The sequence below is a fragment of the Mirounga leonina genome, unplaced genomic scaffold, assembly GCF_011800145.1.
Source record: "Mirounga leonina isolate KUSES-001 unplaced genomic scaffold, KU_Mleo_1.0 Mir_171, whole genome shotgun sequence".
NCBI lineage: Eukaryota > Metazoa > Chordata > Mammalia > Carnivora > Phocidae > Mirounga > Mirounga leonina.
The window spans coordinates 17,387,189-17,409,785 of NW_023270436.1; the positions used below are offsets into that span (position 1 = coordinate 17,387,189).

The window sequence follows — 22,597 nt, forward strand, 5'->3', positions numbered from 1 at the left end:
ACTAAGTGCTGGTTTCTCTGTGGAAACTGGTCCCCCAAAGGAAGCGACAGACCATGCTGGAGACTGAAGTAGAGAAAATGAAGACCCTCACCAAAGGACCGGTCTGAGCTAGAAATGAAAGGCTTTGGATCAATTCAACTACGAGATACTGAAGAGGATGGAGTGTAGAGTCTGTGCTGGGAATAAGCCCACCTGTTCTAAAATAGGGATCAGCAAAGCTTTTCTTAAAGGGCCAGAGAGGGAACGTGTGAGGCTGCTGGGCCACACGGTCGGTCACAGCCACACCATCTCTGCCACTGGAACGAGAAAGCCGCAGCAGACAATAGGACATCAAGCAGGTGTGGCTGTGTTCCAATCAAACTCTGTTTATAAAAATAGGCAGCCAGCCTGCAAGAACATAAGAAAAAGAGGTTGGGAGAGCCATCTGAGGACAAAAATGATCCGGATGGGAAGCATGGGGTCTGAGCTCCACAGGGAAACACAATCCCAGAGGGAGGCTGGAGTCTACACAGAAATTACATGTTCTAGAATACAGGGGTACCTTAAGGACTGGGGACTCTACTCTTCCTGAATATCAAAGATGCCAGGGAGGTGAGAAAAGTATCACTGCTTTATGTCATACCTCGTCTCTTGCTCTGAATGTGAAAAACTTGGGAAATTCTTTCTGCAAAAGAAACAATAAAATCAACTAAGATTCATTTAAATACTGATATACTTGTTTTGTGTTTTGTTTTTTTTTTTTTAACCATAACCCGTCTGCTTCTAGAATGAATCATTTGGAAAACCTTCTCTTTTTTAGCGATTGCTCTCTTCCACCCCCATCTACAGAGTAAACGCCAAATCAATGGTACTGAGTCTTGGGGAATGTTAAAGACTCATACGGATGTACTGAGAATTGCACTGACCTCTTGGGCAATCAGGAATGTGATTCTTCGGAGTCCGCAACCCACAAGGATGTTTTTCTGCATTAAAAACCAAACAGGCAATGGAATAGTATCTAACCACAAAAAGAAATGAAGTACTGATACAAGTTTCCACATGGCTGGATCTTGAAAACACGATGCTGACTCAAAGACTCCAGTCACAAAAGACCTCATATCGCATCATTCCAGTTACAGGAAACATCCAGAATGGGCAGATCCATAAGAGACAGAAAGTAGATTCATGGTTGCCTGGGGTAGGGGGGGGGAGGAGGGAGAGGATGTTGGATTGAGGGAAAACGGGGAATGATTGTTAATAGGTTTTCTTTTTGGAGGTAGTGTTGGTAACCAACATTCTAAAATATATTTATCATAATGATGATTACACAACTGTATGAATATACCAAAAAGCATTGAATTGTATATTTTCAATGGAGGAATAGTGTGACATGTGAATTATATTTAATAAAGGTGTCATGTTGAAATATATATGTATATACATACACACACATATACATTTTTTAACATTTCATGAAATCTTTAATAAAATTAAGTGGGGGGAGGGTGTCACCGTTCTATTAAAAAAAGACAAACTGGGAAGGCCTGACTGGCGCATTCAGTGGAGCATGTAATTCTTAATCTTGGAGTTGTGAGTTTGAGCCCCACATTGGGTGTAGAGGTTACTTAAAAATGAAATCTTTAGGGCGCCTGGGTGGCTCAGTCGTTAAGCGTCTGCCTTCAGCTCAGGTCATGATCCCAACGTCCTGGGATGGAGCCCCACATTGGGCTCCCTGCTCAACAGGAAGCCTGCTTCTCCCTCTCCCACTCCCCCTGCTTGTGTTCCTGCTCTCGCTATCTCTCTGTCAAATAAATAAATAAAATCTTAAAAAAAAAAAAAAGAAATCTTAAAAAAAAAAGATGAGTAAAAAAGCACAAAAAAGTGCACACTATATGATTGCATTTATACAAAATTTGAGAACAGATGAAACTAATCTATGTTGTTAAAACTTAGGCTAGTGGTCAGTTATCTCTGGCAAGGAAGAAAGGAGAACATTCACTTTTTTATCTGAATGCTGGTTATACTTGGAAATTCCATATGAAAATTCATCAGGCTGTACTTTTACGATTTGTACACATTTTCTGTATGTTAAACTTTAACAGGAAAGTACCCAAGAAGGATACAAAATTATTTTTAGGTAATCCCTAAACAAAATAAATATTATTTTTTTAAAGATTTTATTTATTTATTTGACAGAGAGAGACACAGCGAGAGAGGGAACACAAGCAGGGGGAGTGGGAGAGAGAGAAGCAGGCTCCCTGCGGAGCAGGGAGCCTGACGCAGGACTCGATCCCAGGACCCTGGAATCATGACCTGAGCTGAAGGCAGATGCTTAACGACTGAGTCACCCAGGTGCCCCCCAAATAAATATTATTATATACAGTATTGTGGGGAAAGAAAAACCCAAAAGGCAAGAAAATATGGTTCTTGCTTAACTTGTCCCTACAGTAAGGAAAATTATTAGGGGAAATGAGTAGTCTTAGCCCATTTCAGAAAGACGTAAGTAGACAAACAAAAGAATACTTAATGGTACATGGGTTGCAAAGAGAACAGGATAAACCACAAAATGAAGAGAGTTTGAATGTGGGAAAACCAGCCTCCCTTATGGGGAGCCTCAGTGATTTGTTCTCAACTAAGGGTGTGTATCAATGTGTGAGTGTGTGTGGGAACGTATATGAATGTGTGTATGGGAGAATATATATGTAGGTATCCGCTTAATGCAAAAAATTTTCAATACAAGAGCAATATATAACATTAAAAGTCCTTCCCCCAGCAGGTGTATATTCTTCTAGCTCTCCTCTCTTCGGTATGTTATATATATATATATGTATATAATATATTATATGCTTTTGTACAGAAGCACATACGTTTAATCTTTTCTAGACCATGGATATCTTCCGGGTTGGTATTTAGAGGGCGATTTCTTCGTCTGTGCTTTGGGGGTCCTCATGGCCCATACTTTCCACAGGTGAGTCTGGCATCCCTCCCACTGCTCTCTCCGGGTAAGAAACACCAACTATCTTGAGCATCATTTGATTTGGTTAAAGGGTAGGGCGAGCCCCAACAACCCAAATGTTGCCTTATCTCTGCCGTGGGATGCCAAGTGTAAACCCAGTAAGGATATCAGCTATGTCAAGAAGAAACCTGCTGAAGGGCAATATGCCAATATCTTCATCCCAGGGCTGGATGGTAGGGGTGTGGGTTTTGTTTTCAGATTTGTCTGTACCTTAAACATTTTCTACAGTGAACACCATTACCTTGTTGATTAATCAAGTCTAAGTAAATCACGGACAATAATGTCCCTAAGCTTTCAAGGTGTTATCTGTGACTCAGCATCATTCACCCCCATCTCCTGCCTAGGAATCACGAGGCCAGGTCTTCTGAGGGATGCCAAGTCAGAGGAGGTAAGAGGTATCCCTCCCATCTGGATAATACGGATAATACAACCAATGTACAGGTAAATAGATGAACAACAACTGAAAATTTCCAAGTGTTCTTCAAATTGAGACCAACTCAGGAGAACTAACAGCCAGATAGCGTGCCTGGTAGATCGGATTAATTTAGGAGTTAGAAATCTTAGCATCCCATTTTATAGTTGGGGAAACTAAGGATCAGAGAGGTAAAGTAACCTGCCCAAAGTCACACAGTACCTTCCCACTGTTTCCACTACCTACGCTTGCCAAGCTGCTCCACATCTGTTTGCAGCGGAGGTCCTTGAGCATACTAACAGCTGTCTCTCCTGCCAGGGTGAGAATATATGCTGGCAATGGCCACATGCTTATACAAGAAGAAGTTCTTTGCATAGATGGCGGTCAGTATAAGTGACTCTTTAAAGATTTTGAGTTTTCTGGGTTATTTCAACAAAAACATTCCCCCCAAACTATTTATTGAATGTGTCCTCGAAGTGGTATATATACTTCCTCATTTCATTTTTCATTGCACAGGCTAAGTGGTGTTCCATTGACCCTTGAACAATGTGGGGGTTAGGGGCGCCGATCCCCTGCACAGTTAAAAATCCACGTATAACTTTTGACTCCCCAAGAACTTAACCATGAATATCCTACCGTTGACCAGAAACCTTACTGATAACATAAACAGTCAACACTTTTTGCATGTTATACGTATTATATACTATAGTCTTACAACAAAGTAAGCTGACAAAAAGGAAGGTTACTAAGAAAATTACAAGGAAGAGAAAATACATTTACAGCACCGCACTGTGTTTGTCGGAAAAAAATCTGGGAATGAGTGCACCTGCCTAGTTCCACCCATATTGTTCAAGGGTCAACTGTATATACTTTGTCGTTGTTTTTTTTTAAGAGATAGAGTGGCGGGGGCGGGGAGAGGCAGAAGGAGAGGGAGAGAGAGAATCTTAAGCAGGCTCCACACCCAGCCCGGAGCCCAATGTGGAGCTTGATCCCACAACCCTGAGATCATGGCCTGAGCCGAAACCAAGAGTTGGATGCTTAACCGACTGAGCCACCTGGACGCCCCTATACTTTGTCTTTTATCATTACAACACCCAGGGAGAGAGAAACACTGCCCCCATGTTATTGGGGAAAAGGCTTAAGGCTCTACCGAGTTCAGCCACTTCCGCCCGAGGTTGTGGGCTCCGAGGAGTCGCGGGGCTAGGCTGGGAAGCCAGGTCTGTACCTCTGAAGTGCACAGGACTCAGGCACATGGGACACCCCTCACCACAACAGCCCCTCCCTCCTCCTTCCGTGACTCAGAACCAGAGGCAAGCCCAGCATACCTTGGACTGTACGAACATCCGGAAAATCGGCACCAGCTCCTCATCTTCCAGGTGGTCCGCGTACTGGATGGCCACATTCAGGATGTGGATTGGCTCTTCTCTGAGGTTCTGGGAGGGCAAAACAAAGGCAGGTGGTAGAAGGACTCGAGGGCCCCAGCCCGCCCCCTCCTCAGCATATGCCCCCTGCTCGGACACCGACCTTGCTGTCTTCCTCACAGTACAGGGAAGTATAGGCCTTGCTGAAGAGCGGGACTTCCCGGGGCACGTTGGCAAAGCAGGAGATGACTTCGTCGAAGTTCCTGGGGGTGCGGGGTGGAGAGGTAGGGCTGAGGGACTGCTGCCCCATGACGTCGAATGTCAAGATTGCACTCCAGGCAGATGAGAGACTTAGGTCCTCCCTCCCTGCCACCCACCACTCTCTGAGCTCATCCAACTCTGTGCAGAGCTCACTGGGGTCCTGACCAGGTCCAAGGCTCCACCGATGGGGTCTTGCCCCAAAAGGGAAGAAGGAACCTATGTGGTCTGAGATTGTGAATAAAAGGAAGTCCAGCGCTCTGGGACATCAGGTGGGCTGCCCGTCACAGAACGGGGAATCCTCACCCCTCACCTCCCCGAATCAACTAAGGCTGTTGTGGAGTTAGAACAAGATAATCCAAGCATAATGCACAGCATGGAGGAACAGGTCGGGGGACAGGGCAGTAATAACAGGACTGAGTGCTGACATTTATTGAGCATGTCACTTACACCTTAACTACGCTTTATTATTACTATTTTTTAAGCAGGCTCCACACCCAATGTGGGGCTTGAACTCACAACCCCGAGGTCAAGAGTCACATGCTCACTGACTGAGCCAGCCAGGCGCCCCTCCCCTGTTTTTAAGTAGACTTTAAATACAATATTTAATATACACTATCTCATTTAATTTTCCTGGTTGTCCTATAAAGTAGATCCTTCTCTTATCCCCATTATAAGGATGGGAAAACTAAGGCATAGAGAGGTGAAATGATTTGCTCAGAGTCTCACAGTGTAGAAGTGAACAGTTAGGCAGGCTACACAGATGAACAGGTCGGGGCCAGGGGAAGCTTGCCTGGCCCCTCTGCTCGGGGTGTTTGAGAGACTAGGGCCACTCTGGGTACCTTACGAAGTCCTCAAATCTCCTGAAGGCGACCATGGCCCCCATCCGCTGACACAGTGGGGAGAAGCCACTGTCCATGAAGAGCTCGGTGCTGTGCCTCAGCAGGTCGGGGTTGGTGACGCTGATGGGCATGGCCATCCTGCGGGGGGACCGGAAGAGGGGAATGAAGCAGCTGCTTGAAGATCGGGCCGCAAGAGCTGCTCCTGCCCTGGAAGCTTCGGTGAGCCAGACTAGCATTAGAGCCCGCCCACAGCAGGACCTAAGATTGGGGGCTGAAGGGACGGGTGTCTGGGTCTGAGGAGTCTTGTCTGATTGCTCAGGACCTGATATAGGCTAAGGGCTCTACAAGCGAGTGATGAATGAATGAGTGAATGATGCGTACATGCATGCATGCAGACAGACAAGTTCCAGCATCAACATGGCCCCAGGGAAATCCAAGATCATGAACTCGGCCACAGAGAATGAACACACTTAGCACCAATTTCTCCCAGACAGCCCAGCCCCGGGTGGCTGGTGAAGGGACAAGCTTGGTTCTAAAGAGACATGCCAGGCCTCTGTTTCTCCAGTGCCTCCGCTTCCATCAAACCTGCTCCTGGGACAGGGTCAGAAATCAAAACTGGCCCCTCGGCCAGCAGCCTGTTAGAGTTTAGCTGGCCCCTGCCCCCAGGACTGGCTGCTTACCAGCAGCAAATAGAAATGGGTCCCCTGGAGCAGTGACAATTGGGCCCTGGAATCAAGCAAAGGAGGGGCTCTTTATCAGATGGGAGTACAGAAGAGAGTCAAAAGAGCAGGCCTGGGGCACCTGGGTGGCTCAGTTGGTTGGGCGACTGCCTTCAGCTCGGGTCATGATCTCGGGGTCCTGGGATCGAGCCCTGCATCGGGCTCCTTGCTCAGTGGGAAGCCTGCTTCTCCCTCTCCCACTCCCCCTGCTTATGTTCCCTCTCTCGCTGTCTCTCTCTCTCTGTGTCAATTAAATAAATGGGTGAGATCTTACAAAAAAAGACCAGATACTGGCAACAAACTAAAAATATTAAAAAAAAAAAAAAAAAAGAGCAGGCCTGGGGCTGCTCTCCTGAAAAGGAGATCTGCTTACAAGGTTGGCCCTTGGCTGGTGTCTGGGAGCTTGGGGAGGGCTCCCACCATTCCCTAAATGATAAGAGGCTCACTGTGCCCAAATTGTTTGTGCCAAGCACTTGCTTTCCTTCTGGAGTCTGGGATTTGGGTGCATGCTTGGCGGACAGGGTGTACATGACCAGCTCCCTGCGAAAACCCTGGGTGTTGAGTCTCTAACCAGCTGTGGGACAACACTGCACATGGGTCATCACAGCTCACTGCTGGGGGATGAAGGGCATCCCCTGTGACTCCCTTGTGGAGGACTCTTGGAAGCTTGCACCAGGTATCCTCTAGACTTTACCCTCCGCACCCCCCACCCCCGCGCCCATGACCCTTTATCTCTCGCTGACTGTCCTTCACTTCGCTTCATGTCCTTTCACTGTGACAAGTCACAGCCGTGAGCATGACACATCCTGAGCCCTGTAAATCTTCTTAGTGAATCCTCAAATGTGGCGTGCTTTTGGAGATCCCTGACGCAGGTGGGGGGTGGCTTCTGTGCCTTCCTGTTGGGTCCCCCTGTACTCCCCATCCAGGCCTCACCCCTGCTCCCAGACAGCTAAATGCAGAGTAGCAAACTGGCAGGCAGCATGGGCTGAATTCAGCCCACAGATGGACTTGGGTCCCTGCAGCATTTTTAATATATTCTTACATATTAATTACCTATTCACAGTGAAGTTGAAGAATTTCATGTTTTTTTTTTAAAGTCTAGATGTCCTGCTTCTCTTGTGGGGTAAAAATAAGGAAAGATTTGGTCTGGCTGACCATTTTCCTGGAGCTAGAATTGCAGCCCCCCACGTAGGGCCACACTCTCCAGGTCCTACCTCCCGGCCGGACTCCCAGCACCTTGGGCGTGGCCCTAAGTCCTGGCTGCACCTGGCATGCAGCTCTGCTGGCCTCTGGCCTGACCTCCCCGTACTGGTCCCCTACCCAACTCACAATGGGCCCGGTCCGACAGCCAGGCCCTCCTGGGAGGTGGGACTTCACTCGTCAGGGCCCTTCCTGGAGGCCCTGAAGAGTGGCGTTCGGGGGCGACGGCAGGCAAAGTCTGCTCTGAAGACACGCAGGCCCAGAGCAAGCTTCTGGTGCTCCCAGCCAACAGCCCCAGCAAGGACCTGAGACGGTCAGGAAATCCCTCCAGGGTCCTCAGTGTCTGTGTGGGTCAAAATAGGACCCTGGGCCCAGAATGAGGGTCACAACCAATAACCCAAATATGTGTATAGCTTCCTCCTAAGAAACAAGGTGTGACTGACCCACAGGCTTAGGAAAACCGCCTTCCTGTTCTAACCAGGTTGAATTGCTAAGACAACAAAATCAAACAAAGAACAGAATGCCTCCTCACGGGCAGACAGTTTCAAAAGCCTTTGCACCACACCACCCACAGTCCCCCAAATGATTCCAGGGCCACAAACACTTCGACTCCTTTTCTCTCAACCGGACAAAATATCATGTTGTTGTTTTTTTTTAAATAAGAAGAGTAAAAATAAATAACACTGGGGCGCCTGGGTGGCTCAGTCGTTAAGCGTCTGCCTTCGGCCCAGGTCATGATCCCAGGGCCCTGGGATCGAGCCCCACATCGGGCTCCCTGCTCGGCGGGGAGCCTGCTTCTCCCTCTCCCGCTCCCCCCGCTTGTGTTCCCTCTCTCGCTGTATCTCTCTCTGTCAAATAAATAAAATCTTTAAAAAAAATAAAAATAAAAATAAATAAATAAATAAATAACACTAAAAAAAAAAAATAAGTGACAGATACAAAAGGAGGTGTCTCTCCATAACAAAGCAACACCCTTCTTCTTAAAAGCCACTGAAAGAAAACCATGCTTTGAAACCCCAAGAGATCCAAATATTCCCCACTTAAAGAAATCATGAATCCTGCTGCCCATATAGATACAAGATCCGATTAATTCAATGCCCAAATCATGAGGAGACCGTTCTAGCCACAAGCCAGGCCTGTGTGGGGACCCCCAGGAGAACCAGACCCAGAGGAGTGAGGAAGAGGGAAAGGGAACACTCCAAATCCCAGGGAGACGTGTTTGCTTTAGCTGAAGGTAACACGCTCTACCTGACCAGGATGGCACTTCAGGGCCTGAAATTAGATGGCTTAAAAAAAGAGAAGGTGAGAGAGCAGAAGAGGCACCCCAGTGTGTCCCCGACTGAGAACATCGTGGGGATCCAGATGGGCCAACACACTCGCCCCAGCCGGTGGCTCCGGAGGACCCTCAGGGGCTGTGGAGGGCACTCTGACGGGAGAGGCACGTGGTTCAAATCCCTATCCCACGTGAATGAGCAGCTGCGCCCGTGCCAAGGGAAGACCCAGGGCTCCTCGTGTGTCAGACGGAGTATGGAAGCGCTTAGCATGGTGCCCGACCAACAGCATGCCATCGGGCACTAACACAGTGATAATCATCACAGGGGCCCCTGATGTTCACCAACAACTTTCTACATGCCAGCCACTGCCCTAAGTGCCATGTGCGTCGTATCTCATTTACTCCGCATCATGGTTTAGGAAAGCACTGTCCAATAGAACTTTTTATGGTGATGGAATGTTCTAGAACTGCAATATCCAATATGGCAGCCACAAACTGTACGTGGCTGCTGAGCCCTTCAGTGCGGCTGGTCTATGACTTGAGGAGCTGAATTTTTCATTGCATCTCACGCATTTTAATTTAAAGAGCCCATGTACGGGTAGTGGCTATTATACTGGGCAGTGCAGGTGGATGAGGTAGACACTGGATTATCTCATCTTACAGATGGGAGAATGGAGACATAGGGCGATCCCACAGTGGAGGAGTGGTATCCCTGATTGTCTCCCCAGACATACTCGCTGGGTCCCTCCAGAGCCAGGACTACGGGGGTCAGAGAGGAAAGAAACACACACCACCCCGGGGTGCGTACCACTCCATACCTATTTGGGTGGGAGGAGGGCAGCATGAACTGGAATTCCACCACGCAGGTGCTGTCCGGGAGCTGTCGGTGCTGCAAGCTGTTTAACTCATAGGCGATGTAGCCCCTCCGCACATAAACCTAATGAGGCAGAAGCACAGAAGACACTCTCTCAGGGCGCACTGCAGAGTGCCCACAAAACCTGACGAAACTCAGGCCGGAGGGATCCCAGAAATCATCTCTAAATGATCTCCAAGCAGTAGCAAAGAACAAGTTTGCTCACATTTTACAGTGTTCCTTTTCTTCGCCAAGGGCTAGATAGTAAATGTTTTAGGCTTTGTGGGATACCCATCTCTATCCCAACTATTCAATTCTGTTGCTGCAGCCTGGAAGCAGCCAAGGACAACATGTAACTGAATGGGCATGGCTGGGTTTCAATAAAACTTTATTTATAAAAACAAGCAGCGGGCCAGATGTGTTCCACAGGCTATAGTCGCCAAATCCTGTTCGAGAATAGCGGTGCCACCCAAGAGAAATGTAACATAGTCACATACACAGTTCTAATTTTCTTTTTTTTTTTTTTTTAAAGATTTTATTTATTTATTTGAGAGAGAGAGAGAGAATGAGAGAGAGAGAGAGCACATGAGAGGGGGGAGGGTCAGACGGAGAAGCAGACTCCCTGCCGAGCAGGGAGCCCGATGCGGGACTCGATCCCGGGACTCCAGGATCATGACCTGAGCCGAAGGCAGTCGCTTAACCAACTGAGCCACCCAGGTGCCCCAACACAGTTCTAATTTTCAATCTTCTAGGAGTACTTCAAAAAAAAAAGGCAACGGGTGAAAATTAGTTTAATAATATAATTTCATCGGGGCGCCTGGGTGGCTCAGTCGTTAAGCGTCTGCCTTCGGCTCAGGTCATGATCCCGGGGTCCTGGGATCGAGTCCCGCATCCGGCTCCCTGCTCTGCGGGAAGCCTGTTTCTCCCTCTTCCACTCCCCCTGCTTGTGTTCCCTCTCTCGCTGTGTCTCTCTCAAATAAAATAAAATCTTAAAAAATATATATATATATAATTTCATCCCCAATACCAAATGTAATGTCATTTTGACACGTAATCAATATAAAAAAGTACCGATACAGTTGAAATTCTTTCTCCATACAAAGTCTTTGGAACACAGCTCAACTCAGACCAGCTGCATTTCAAGTGCTCACTATCCACATGTGGCCAGTGGCTGCCAAACTGGACAACACAATTCCAGAGGTTAGACAGTGGGAGTTTTTTAACTGAATAAGGAATACAAGAATTGTGTAGCAAGAGTTAACATAGTGGACCTAACTGCTATCCTTTAAAAGACCCTTGGCCGGCCTCTGGGAACTTGGATTTGGGAGGGTTCCCACTCTTCCCTGATAAGAATGGTTCATGGCACCTTAGCTGTACGAAGAGTGATTTTATGTTGAACGTGTGCTTTCTTTCTGGGAATTTAGAATTTTGTTACATACTAGGACCAGCCCCCAGTAAAACCCCTGGGGCGCTGAGTCTCTGAGTCTCACTTCAAACATGTTGTCATGGGGCGCCTGGGTGGCTCAGTCGGTTAAGCGACTGCCTTCAGCTCAGGTCATGGTCTCAGGGTCCTGGGATCGAGTCCTGCTCCGCGGGGGGCATGCTTCTCCCTTTCCCTCTCCCTCTGCCCCTCCCTTCCCTCGTGCTCTCTCTCTCTCAAATAAATAAGATCTTAAAAAAAAAACCCAAAAAACATGTGCTGTCATAACTTCTCATTCCTTGAGGAATGAAAAGTGCCTACGGGACCATTGGAAGCTTGCACTTGGCTTCCTTTGGATGTCACCCTACGCTCTTGGTCCCTCTCCTGATTGTGCTTTGCATCCTTTCACTGTGACAAATGACAGCCACAAGCATGACCGGCTGCTGAGCCCTGTGAGTCTTCCTAGTGACTCATCGGACCTCGGGCTGGTCTTGGGGACACCCACACATTTAGAGCAGGAACGAAACTCTACACATCTCAAGAGACCAAGTAAAACTGTAATGTTCACAATGCTCATCTTGAGTCGTGGTGAAAAGGCTGGATTGCGTTCAATCAAGCTGCCAAACAAAGGGACAGGAGGCTCAAAGAGCTCTGGAAAATTCTCCAACAGAAAAAAAAAAATGGGATTTAGCACTCCAAAAAGCAAAGAAGATGGCCTGCTGCCTTCCACGTGACATAGGTCCCGGCGCTTGGACAGTGAGCAGCAACAGCGCTCACATCAGATGCTTACTCATTTATCTCCAAATAACCCTGCGAGGCAGGCATTACTGTCCCTGCTGCGGCATGAGGATCTAAACGTCCAGAGAAGGCAGGCAACTGACCAGACGTCACACAGCTCATGACCTTGCACAGGTTGCTCCCACCGACTGGAACCTCTTTGCTTCTTCCTCTCCACCAAGTCTGACTCGCTCTTTGAATGCCTGCTTTCATATCACTTTCTCATCCAAGTCGGAGCTGACCCTCCCGGTAAGGTTATATCCTGCTGACTGCTTCTCAGCGTGACGGCTATGTTCCCCCGAGACCCTATCATATGTGTAACGAAGGAAATATTTAGCGTGTGTCTCTCCCCAACCAGAGAGAAGCTCCATGAGGGCAGAGACTGCGGCTGTTGCCTGCTGTATCCCCAGCGCCTGGCACACAGTGGGTCTCGAGATAGCTGAACATTGGAAAGAGTGGGGGAAAAGGCACTGATGGGCGCTACTGGGTCGCACTGCCGGAAACAGCGAGACCTGAAAAGGATTCTTTGAGTTGAAACCAGGGAGGAGGGAAAGACTGCAGGCCTGGGAGGCTCTGGGGCCGTGACATGCTCGCAAGCCCCAAACGGTCTCCATGGAGACCCAGTCAACCTTCCAGCACCAGGATGGGTTGACCCATGGGGTCTACAAAGGTGGCAGAAGAGGGAGTAGGGGCCCCAGGGGACCGAGACTCCAAGATCAGAGGGTTTTGCTGCTGGTCGTTCCCCTCTCTTTCCCATCACACAGGGAGGTCACCTGAAATTGTCACCTAGGTTCCTTCCAGCTCTTGAGGTTCCCAGCAGACGAGTCTTCCAAAGGTATGTAATGCAGGGAGTCAGAGAGTTTGCACAAGGTGCCTGGGCTCTTGGTGGCTAGTATCTAGGTGTGCCCTGCCGAGATGAGGCCGGGATGGCACAGGAGGTAACAGAAAGTACCAGCAAGGACTCTGGACTGAGACCTAGTGTGAATCCCGGGCCTGCCACCCCCAGCTGTGAGACCCTGAGCGAGTCGCTCCACCTCTCTGAGCTTCGCTTCCCTTCTCTGGAAGATGAGTGTAGCAACAGCACCTACCTTGTGGAGAGAAGGATAGGATCCTGCACTCGAGGAGTGTGGCCCAGGGTCAGGCACGCGACCAGCGGGCAGCGGATGCAAGAACTGGCATTTTCGGGACAGATACTGTTCCTGGGGCCTCCCTCTTACTTACCTCCAAGGATGCCATGCAGACGACTTTGTTAGCGTGGTAGAAGAAAGTGGGCAGGACATCAAATATGGTCGTTTCAGAGAGTATTAATTTCTAGGGGATGGGAAGGGAAGGAAGGGAAATGTGAGCAGGTTTCAGCCACGGGTCAGATGAACGGAGCGGTGGGGCAGGGTGGGGAAGCCCGCGGTGGTCCTATCAAGAAAATGCTGCCAGTGGCCCAGGCCCATCAATCTGAAAGTGGAAACAGTTCTGGGAGGACGGTGCCTGAGGTTCCCGTTCCAGAGGCGGAGGGGGTAGCTGGAGGCTTGCAAATGACCCAAAGTTGGGGGGGGAGCCCAAAAGATGAAGCCATGACTCCCCCTCGGGCAGCCCCGGCCACACTGGGCTAAAGCACTGGTATCTGCAGTCGTGCCCTGAACCCAGGTGCCGGCGCACGGAGGGCATGGGAGCCCGTCTCCCGGAGGCCCCACCTGGGCCACAGTGTGCGCTCTGTGGAAGGTGGACAGAAGGCGGCGGCCTCACCTTGAGGTTTTCTGGGCAGAACTGGTGGCCGTACATGTCGATGGCAGACAGGAAAATGGTCTCCACCTGGTTGTGCCTCAGCTCATAGGACGGGAGGTGGGAGGCAATCAGCACCTGCGGTGGGGGGCGGGGGGGTAAGCCAACCTTCCAGGGGAGGCGCCAAGGGCCGGGATGGCAGCAGAGGGGCTGTGCACCGTGAGGGACAGGATGGCAAGAGGGACGGCACCCCACGACCCTACCTGTCTGGCTCTGAGGGCCACTTTGCAATGCTCGCTTTTGCTCAGCTGAGTGAGCTCGTTGAGGATGGAGGTCAGCTCTTCCGACAGGGAAGGGTCTGGGCCACAGAGCTCATCCTTTGGGGGATAAAGACAGAATCCAAATGCCTTTCCTCCGCCAGAAGGAAACAAGCCAGCACTCACCCTCAGCTGGGGGGTGCAGCTACCTCCTCAGCTCTCTGAGCAGCCCTGGCACAGCCTGCCCTAAACACCTGCTCAGACAAAACATACAATTAAGTCTCTACCTACATCACTATTAATAACCAGCCATTATCACACAAGCAACTCCACCCTTTACATTCACTTTCCCAAACCCTCCCACCCCTCTGAGGAGTTATGATATGATTCCCATTTTACAGATGAGGAAACTGAGGCTCAGAAGCTGTGTGCCTTGCCCCCAGGCCACTGAGCACAGGCAAAGCCGAGCCACATCCAAACCCAGGTCTATTCGGTCCTCAAGGCTTCTTAACTCTTTCCTCTATACATTGCTGCCTGACTTAAGGGGTTCACAGTTTTGGAGAAGAGGGAGGAGGGGAAATAGAGCCAGGTACAAACAAAGAGTAAGGTTCACACGGGATGCTCTAGTGAGGGTGTGGTAAGTCACCCTCTGGGAGTCCCCATGGAGAGCATTCTGGAGAGGTCGAGGGCAGCTTCTTACAGGAAGGAGGATCTGGAGTTGCAGAAGTAAAGGGACAGTGGTTCCCATGAGCACCCCTCCTCCTGCTTTGGAATGAGGAACCTTTTTGCCAGAGACCAGAGGGCTCCATGCACCTGGTCTGTGCATCTCCCCCTTATGCCCTAAATGCAAGAAGGGCTTGGGAATGGCTCAGAGCAGGTGCTCCCCCATACCCCCTGAAGATAGAACAATGACTGCTGGGAATGTGAACGCTCCAGCAACACGCCCCCACCCCTGCCCCAGCCCAGACTGTTCTCCAAGAAGTCACCAGAAGGTGGGGCCAGGGGTCTTTTCTTTTACACCTGCCTCTGCATTTCCCTAATTAGAATGAGCCTGCTCTGTTTTTATGATCAGAACATTTGTATCATGTTAATATTTCACACTTGTACACAAACACACAAGCCTGTGGGTGCTGAAGAAATCACATAGATTATTCTAAACTTTCTCTCCCTCCCCCATTGTGATTTGCTTTAGAAACCGAGTCCCCTCAAAGACTCAGACAATTTCATTTCAAAGTAAATATTCAATTAACAAGTCTTTCCGGAAAGTCTCCTAAGCACCAAATATCATCAAATGCAAAGAACTTGTCATTTTCAACAAATGGAACCAAGAGAGCCAAAAGAATAATGGATCTCACACAAACATCCCAGAAACCACACCTGGTACAACATCTTCAACCGCCTTCACTGAGAAGCCCCAAGCAAGCGTCCTAGTTCTCTGATCTGGGGGCCACTCCACCAGGCTGTCCTCTGGTGTACCTAATTTTTAGCACCCTCCTGCCCAGAAGAGAGTCAGTATGTGCACAAAGAGTAACGAACAGCAGGATAATCCACAGCTCCCACCCCTGGCCTTTGAATGGCGAGCAGATGGTAATAGATAACAGGCATACCTTGCTTTACAAACACTCAGCTGAAAAAAACTCCATCCAAAGGAGGCATTTGCAAAGGGTTATATACTATTTTAGCAACGGCATTCCCTGCAAAGAGTGGACATCTCTTTGGGCGTAAGTTCCCAATCCTGGCTGCACACTGCAATCACCTGGAAAGCCCTCCCCCCGAATTTAATTTTGAAGAATTTCAAAAACTACACAAGAATTAAAGATCAGTTGGGGCACTTGGGTGGCTCAGTCAACTGAGCATCTGACCCTTTGATTTCGGCTCAGCCCATAATCTTACGGTCCTGGGATCAAGCCCTGCATTGGGCTCCACACCCAGCGGGGAGTCTGCTTGAGGATTCTCTCTCTCTCTCCCTCTGCCCCTTCCTCATACTCTCTCTCTAAATTAAATAAATAAATCCTTAAAACAAAATTAAGGATCAGTACACTGAAAACCCCTATACTGATGATCCAGATTCACCAACTGTTAAGCTTTTACTATTGTTATCACATTTGCTTTTTCTCTGGTAAGCGCACACACACACACACGCGCGCGTGCACGCACATGTGCACATATATATTTTCTTTCTCTGAAAGTCAGTTACAGACACCATGATCCTTCCCACTAAGATTGTACCTCAACAAAAAAGATCTTCTCCTAGCTAACTAAAGAACCATTAAAACACCCAGGAAATTGAACATTAAGCTGATAATATATAATATACAGCTTACACTTGAGTTTCCCATTGGCGAAGCTTTCAAAAAGTATTAACGCCTGGCCCGCATCCCCAGAAAGCCTGGTTTAACTGACCAGGGTGGGGCCTGGGCATCTGTGTTTTTAAAAAGCTCCCCTACACCTACCCCAGGAGATTCTCATGTACAGCTAGGATTAAGAGATCCTCATGTTGCCCTAGATTTCAAAATGATTCTTTATAAAAATATCAGTATTTATGAATCCATCGTTAGGGTGTTAAATATCCTACAGGCCCAGGCCCAAATTTGGCCCACTGCCCATTTTTTTTTTTTTTAAAGATTTTATTTATTTATTTGACAGAGAGAGACACAGCGAGAGGGGGAACACAAGCAGGGGGAGTGGGAGAGGGAGAAGCAGACTCCCAGCGGAGCAGGGAGCCTGATACGGGGCTCGATCCCAGGATCCTGGGATCATGACCTGAGCCGAAGGCAGATGCTTAACGACTGAGCCACCCAGGCGCCCCTGGCCCACTGCCCATTTTTGTAAATAAAGTTTTATTGGCAAACAGCCACACTCATTCACTTCTATATTATCTATGGCTTCTTTCATACTGACAGCAGAGCTGAGCTGTTGTAACACAGGCTGGGGTGGTTCTCAATACTAAAATATTTACTATCTTTACCAAAAAAAAAAAATCTGCCAGCCACTTCTTTCTATAAGCCAAGTCCACATCTCTCTTACTATCTGCTGATTCTACATTTTCCAAATGAGCCATCAGGAACCATATCAAGGAGAAACATCTTTAGCTATAAAGGATGCTAATTATCATCTAGTAGGAAGAGAAATAAGAGCAAAGAAATTCCATGTTTTCCAAGAAGGGAAAATAAAAATCCTACCACAAGACACAGAATCCAATTATCCCCTAGTAACTCATGACTCTGGGGGCCAGGCTGCGGGTTCAAATCCCGGCTCTGCATTTAGAAGTTGGGTGCCCTTGGGAAAGTGACTACTTCACCTCCATGCTCTGCCAAAGAGTGAGAACAGTGCGCACCTTCTAGGCTTGCTGTGAGAATTAAATTAGTATCTGTAAAGCATGGTAGGAGTGCTCGGTGCATGGTAGTTGCTTTGTGAGTGTTAATCATGACCTCCCACAGTGACTGAGAAACCCCACCCCCTGCCTGGTTTTATAAACAAAGTTTCAATGGGACACAGCCATGTCCATTTGCTTACGTTGTACAAGGTCAGGACTGAGACTGTATGACCAGCGGAAGCTAAAATATTTATACTCTGGCCCTTTCCAGAATGTTTGTGGACCCCATGTTACTCCTACGGTGAGTACGGGGCGCCCTTCCCTGCTTACAATCAACATGATCACCAGCTGGTTCTTCTTGGCCACCTGCGCGTGGGAAAAGATGCAGTCCAGCACCTGGGACATGTCTGGCTTCAGCTGCTCCCTGAGGTTGATCACACACTTGTCGTAGTGAGCTAGAGGGAGACAAAAGGGGTAAGGCTCAGGGCCCTCCCGCCCTGTGGGCTTGTGACCAGTGTTGGCGGGGACTCTTGCCTTGTTGGAAATGGTGCTCCACCCGTAAATATCTCCGCAGGAGGTCCAACACCACCGCTTTCATGTAGCCGCGGGTCCCGCTGCGGTACCTAGGGAGGAAAGGCGAGGCTGCTTGAACCATCAGCTCCACTTCCTGGGGCGCCTGAGTCTACAGCAGAGCTTTTAGGACTTCCAAAAGGAGAAAACAGTAATCCAGTATCTAGAGGCTGTACCCCCTAATCCTCAAGGCTGGGAGGGATGTGTGAGTCGGATCATTTGCACTAACTCTGTAGGCCAAAGACAGCAGTGACTTGCCCAAGGTCATACATCCAGCCAGAGTCCAAGTCTGAGCCTTTGGATGGCACCTGCCCATCCCCAGAGAGAAAAGACAGGATGCTAAAAAGGGTCAGCCTTCCATATACGGTTGATACTAAAAATGATCAATGAACCATCCTAGGTATAAAGAGAGTTTGAAAGATAATTAAACGAAACTCGAAAGATGTATATCAATAGATTCCTATGTAAATTTCACTTCCCTTTTAAAAACCAAATTTTAACCTGGATGTTCCCTAAGACATTTCATCTCTTCTAAATCACTTCTGCATGTAGGAAACTGAGTTTCTTAAGTGATATGACACTGAGTTTTCAGGCCATGAAGACCAGTTTAACCCCAGAGTCACTGACAACAAAAGAAAGAACATGCACTTATTCAACTGTGATCTAAAAAAAATATATAGAACGGAGCTTTGAGGGGTGCCTGGGTGGCTTAGTCGGTTAAGTGTCCGACTCTTGGTTTCAGCTCAGGTCATGACCTCAGGGTCATGAGATCGAGCCCTGCATTGATGATTGAGCCCTGCGTCAGGCTCCATGCTCAGTGGGAATCTGCTTGAGATTCTCCCTCTCCCTCTTCATCTGCCCCTCCCCCCACTCGTGTGCACATGGATGCTCTCTCTAAAATAAATAAATCTTAAAAAAAAAACAACAGAGCTGTGATATTTATGTTTAACACAGAAAAATCTGCTACGGAGTGTTCATTTTCTTCTAGGTGTTTCTCTGAAGCTAAAGCGTGGGTTTAAGCTTAGCGGCCAAAGTGGGGAGGGTCTCCCCTCCTAGCCCTTGGCTGTGAAACTCTCTCTTTGTGGGGACTCCACACTAAGACTCCCTTCCTCAGCTCAATCCTATATGAGCAGTCTGAGTCCCCATGAGCCAAGGCGCTCCCTGAAAAGAAGGGCAGTCAGTCTGAGTCCCCATGAGCCAAGGCGCTCCCTGAAAAGAAGGGCAGTCTCCTAGGGTCCTACTTTCTCTCTGTGCCTCTGTTCCCAGCACATGGTAAACGTGCATACACTTCACCTCCTCCAGTTTAAAACTGTTTCAATTCTGTCTTTATAAGCAGAGCTTCTCTGTGTGGTAGAGTTTTCACACAACATGGCAGTTCTTCCTGTCATCAGAATAGCTCTCCCTGCTCACGAGCTACTCAAAATACAAATTCCTCATCAACTCTCTTCTGCAAGGATTTCAAAACCACAAGGATAATCTGTAGAGTCCTTGACGGCCTATTAAACCACCACATCCCATTGTCCTATAGGCAAAGCTACTGAAAAGGCCTCCCTGTGTATCAGCACTTTACAAGCATCGATCCACTCATAACTCAGAAAAACTAACTGCACGTGAAGAGTTTTTATTCCCATTTTACAGACAGGCAAACTGAGATCACAGGACAAAAGGGCCTTGCTTGGGGTTTCTGGGATTAGGAATAGCTATGCCGGGACTGTAATCAGCATCTCTGGACCCCACACACTGTCTCTTGGTTGGAGCCTGCCCTTGAGAGAGCCCCAGAGTGCTGCATTGGTATAATGCACAGACAATGAGTCTGACAACCGCCCCCCACGGAGGACCGAGGACTCACCTCTGGACCAGTTGCACGATGCTCTGGGTGTTCATGAAGAAGACCTCCCGTTCAGCCTTCCGCTGCAGGGTGGCCGCGTGGCAGTCCAGGATGGTGGCTATCTGGACGGGCACATAGGACAGGTCTGGCCACTCATAACCACACAATCTGGTCACCACCATGAAGGAGTCACCAGAAGGACCCACTGTGGGCTCCCATGGAGGACCCACCCAAGGCTCATTCAAAATCTGAAAATTTCAGCTCCAAAGCCTTCTCCGGACGCCCAGAAACGGCTGTTCATCCCGCTCAACCACTCAACATATTGCTTGAGGAATGTGAGCTTAGAATGACAACAATCCCATAAAGACACGTGTATTATTCCTCTCTACAAATATGAATGGTCTGGGGGAAGGGAAGGGAGTTTCCAACTCCAGGGAAAATGAAGCGGGCTTGGGCGGGGGGGGGGGGGGTCTTGTTTTTATAACTAGATTTAGTGTTATTAGCATATTGTTTTTGGCAACAAAAAATATTTTTAATGAAAAACCTGTACCAACAACAAATTCCTGAAAGGTCCAAACAGGGACTTTTCTCAATTGGGGTTCTTTAGAGTTTTGTTTTGGTTATTTCTCAGTCGAGATATAATTTACATACCATAGTATTCCCCCTATTCATTCATTCATTCATTTTTTAAGTAGGCTCTACGCCCAATGTGGGGCTCAAACTCATGACCCCAAGATCAAGAGCTACAAGGTCTACCAACTGAGCCAGCCAGGAGTCCTCCCTCTTTACAGTATACAACTAATTGAGTACTTTTCAGTATATTCAGAGTTGTGCAATCATTTACCATTATCGAATTTGAGAGCATTTTCATCACCCCAGAACGAAACCCGATAGCCATTCACAGCTACTCTCAAGCCCTCTCTCCCAGCCCCTGGCAACCACTAATCCACTTTCTGTCTCCATGGATTTGCCTCCTCTGGACATTTCCCGTACATGGAATCATGCAACACGTGGTCTTTAATGACTAGCTTCTTTCACTTAGCATGTTTTCAAGGTACGTCTATGTTGTAGTATAAATCCATATTAGATTCCTTTTTATGATGGAATAATATTCCAGCCTCTAGAGCAGTTGACCTCCAGGAGTGACCTGATCTAGGCTGACGTGTAGCTCCCCAAATCACAAACATGTGGGTGAGGGAACGATAATGGTACGCAGCCCTTCTAACCAGACAGAGGGCAGAAGGTAAACTGAGTGAGGAGGTTCTTCCAAATGCAAATTATCTTGAAAATGCTTAACAAAGCAACACCCCCTCCTCCACAAAAAAAGCACAAAATCAAGCAAACATAGAATTATGAGAGAGATTTCATACTACCCTGGAACCCACAACTGCCTCTGTTTCAGCCCGGGTACGTTGGGGGAAATGCTCCCTGTATTTGTACCAACTGCTAACTGCTATTCTGAATCCGAGTTTTATGGAGTAAGGCCACGTAACCATGCTCATCTCAACAACGTTGGGGAAGGTGCTGGGGTTCGGTAGAGAAGGGCTCAAAAGGAAACTCTCAGCCTGTGCCATCTTGGCTGCTCGATCAGAGGCCGTGTGGCCAGAAGTTGAGTTCCTGGGGCAGCACCTGCGGGCACCCCAGTGGGGCGGGCGGTGGGGGGGGGGCACACACCTGCTGGCTGGGGAACTGGCACAGCACCGAGGTGATGTTGCTGGCGTACTGGGCCATCACCCTGCGGACCGACTTCTCCACGGGGGCGGGGATGCGACCGGACACATTGGTCATGATTTCTTGCAGCTCCAGCAGTGGCAGTGATGGATGCCGGAGGGTCGTCATGAGCTTCTGCACCCACTCCTTCAGCTGAAGCGGGGACCACAGCATTAGCCAGAGGTCCTGTGGGGGGCTCCCTAGGGCAGCCGACACACTCAACCCATCCAGACCCTGTACCCAAAGAGCCAAACATCTAGACCCGGCAGCCTCTGGAGCAGTCCTGAGTGGAATGGCCCCCTGACTACAAGGGCAATGCCCAGTTACCCCGCACCACCCCGCCTCTACGCATCCAGACAGACTGCATGGTGTAGGAAGAGAACACGAGGCCACGTGAATAGCTAATGTTTAGTGCCAGACTGCTCTAAAACCTTTATTTGTATGTTCTCATCCGATCCTCAGAAACAACCCTGCAAAGTAGGTATAATCGTTATTCCTATTTTACAGTTGAGAAAACTGAAACAGAGAGGTTGATGAAGTTACCCAAAGTCACCCAGCTAGTGAGAAGCCAACTCAGGCCACTCAGCTCCAGAGACTCTTAATAGCGGCACTACAACGCCTCCGGGTGTCCCAGCAGCTGAAATGTTGATGGTCTCTAAAGGAGGATAATGGTCTGACTCCATAGGAGCTGTGTCGTTTAAAAATGAAGGAACGCGTGCCCCGGTGAGCGCAAAGACTAAATAAATGTTGTAGTTCTGGCGATCTACAGGCACACAATCAGGCGGCACAGCATGAGAGCTAAGCGCATGGGCTCTGAAGCCAGATGGCCCGGGGTCAGATCCCACCTTTGCCTTTTCACCGGGGAAACAGGGCAAGGTTCTTAGTCTCTCTGTGCCTCAGTTTCCTTAGCTGTAAAGTGGAAATAATATCATAGGTGGTTGGGAAGATTAAATGACTTAATAAATTTCAAGTGCTTAGAGTAGTGGTTGGCACACAGTATGTACTAGACAAGGGGTAGCCATTAATAACACCACCACCACCACCAGAATTACCGTCACCAGCATCATCACTAGCAGCATCACCACCACCA

General features: G+C 48.6%; 1 protein-coding gene across 4 annotated transcripts in view; it reads right to left on the reverse strand.

Annotated features, from left to right (window-relative positions):
* Nucleotides 1-22,597, reverse strand: part of ACACB (acetyl-CoA carboxylase beta) — a 123,827-nt gene that overhangs the window by 33,660 nt on the left and 67,570 nt on the right. For all 4 annotated transcript variants that reach the window (XM_035017198.1, XM_035017196.1, XM_035017197.1 and 1 more), the window contains 13 exons: nt 21,472-21,660; nt 19,819-19,919; nt 17,934-18,022; nt 17,730-17,854; nt 14,090-14,203; nt 13,851-13,964; nt 13,332-13,421; nt 9,879-9,997; nt 5,869-6,006; nt 4,932-5,031; nt 4,733-4,840; nt 906-962; nt 623-664 (listed from right to left, as the gene is read on the reverse strand). In XM_035017198.1, coding sequence (XP_034873089.1) covers nt 623-664; nt 906-962; nt 4,733-4,840; nt 4,932-5,031; nt 5,869-6,006; nt 9,879-9,997; nt 13,332-13,421; nt 13,851-13,964; nt 14,090-14,203; nt 17,730-17,854; nt 17,934-18,022; nt 19,819-19,919; nt 21,472-21,660 — 1,386 coding nt within the window. The remainder of the gene's footprint in view (nt 1-622; nt 665-905; nt 963-4,732; nt 4,841-4,931; nt 5,032-5,868; nt 6,007-9,878; nt 9,998-13,331; nt 13,422-13,850; nt 13,965-14,089; nt 14,204-17,729; nt 17,855-17,933; nt 18,023-19,818; nt 19,920-21,471; nt 21,661-22,597) is intronic.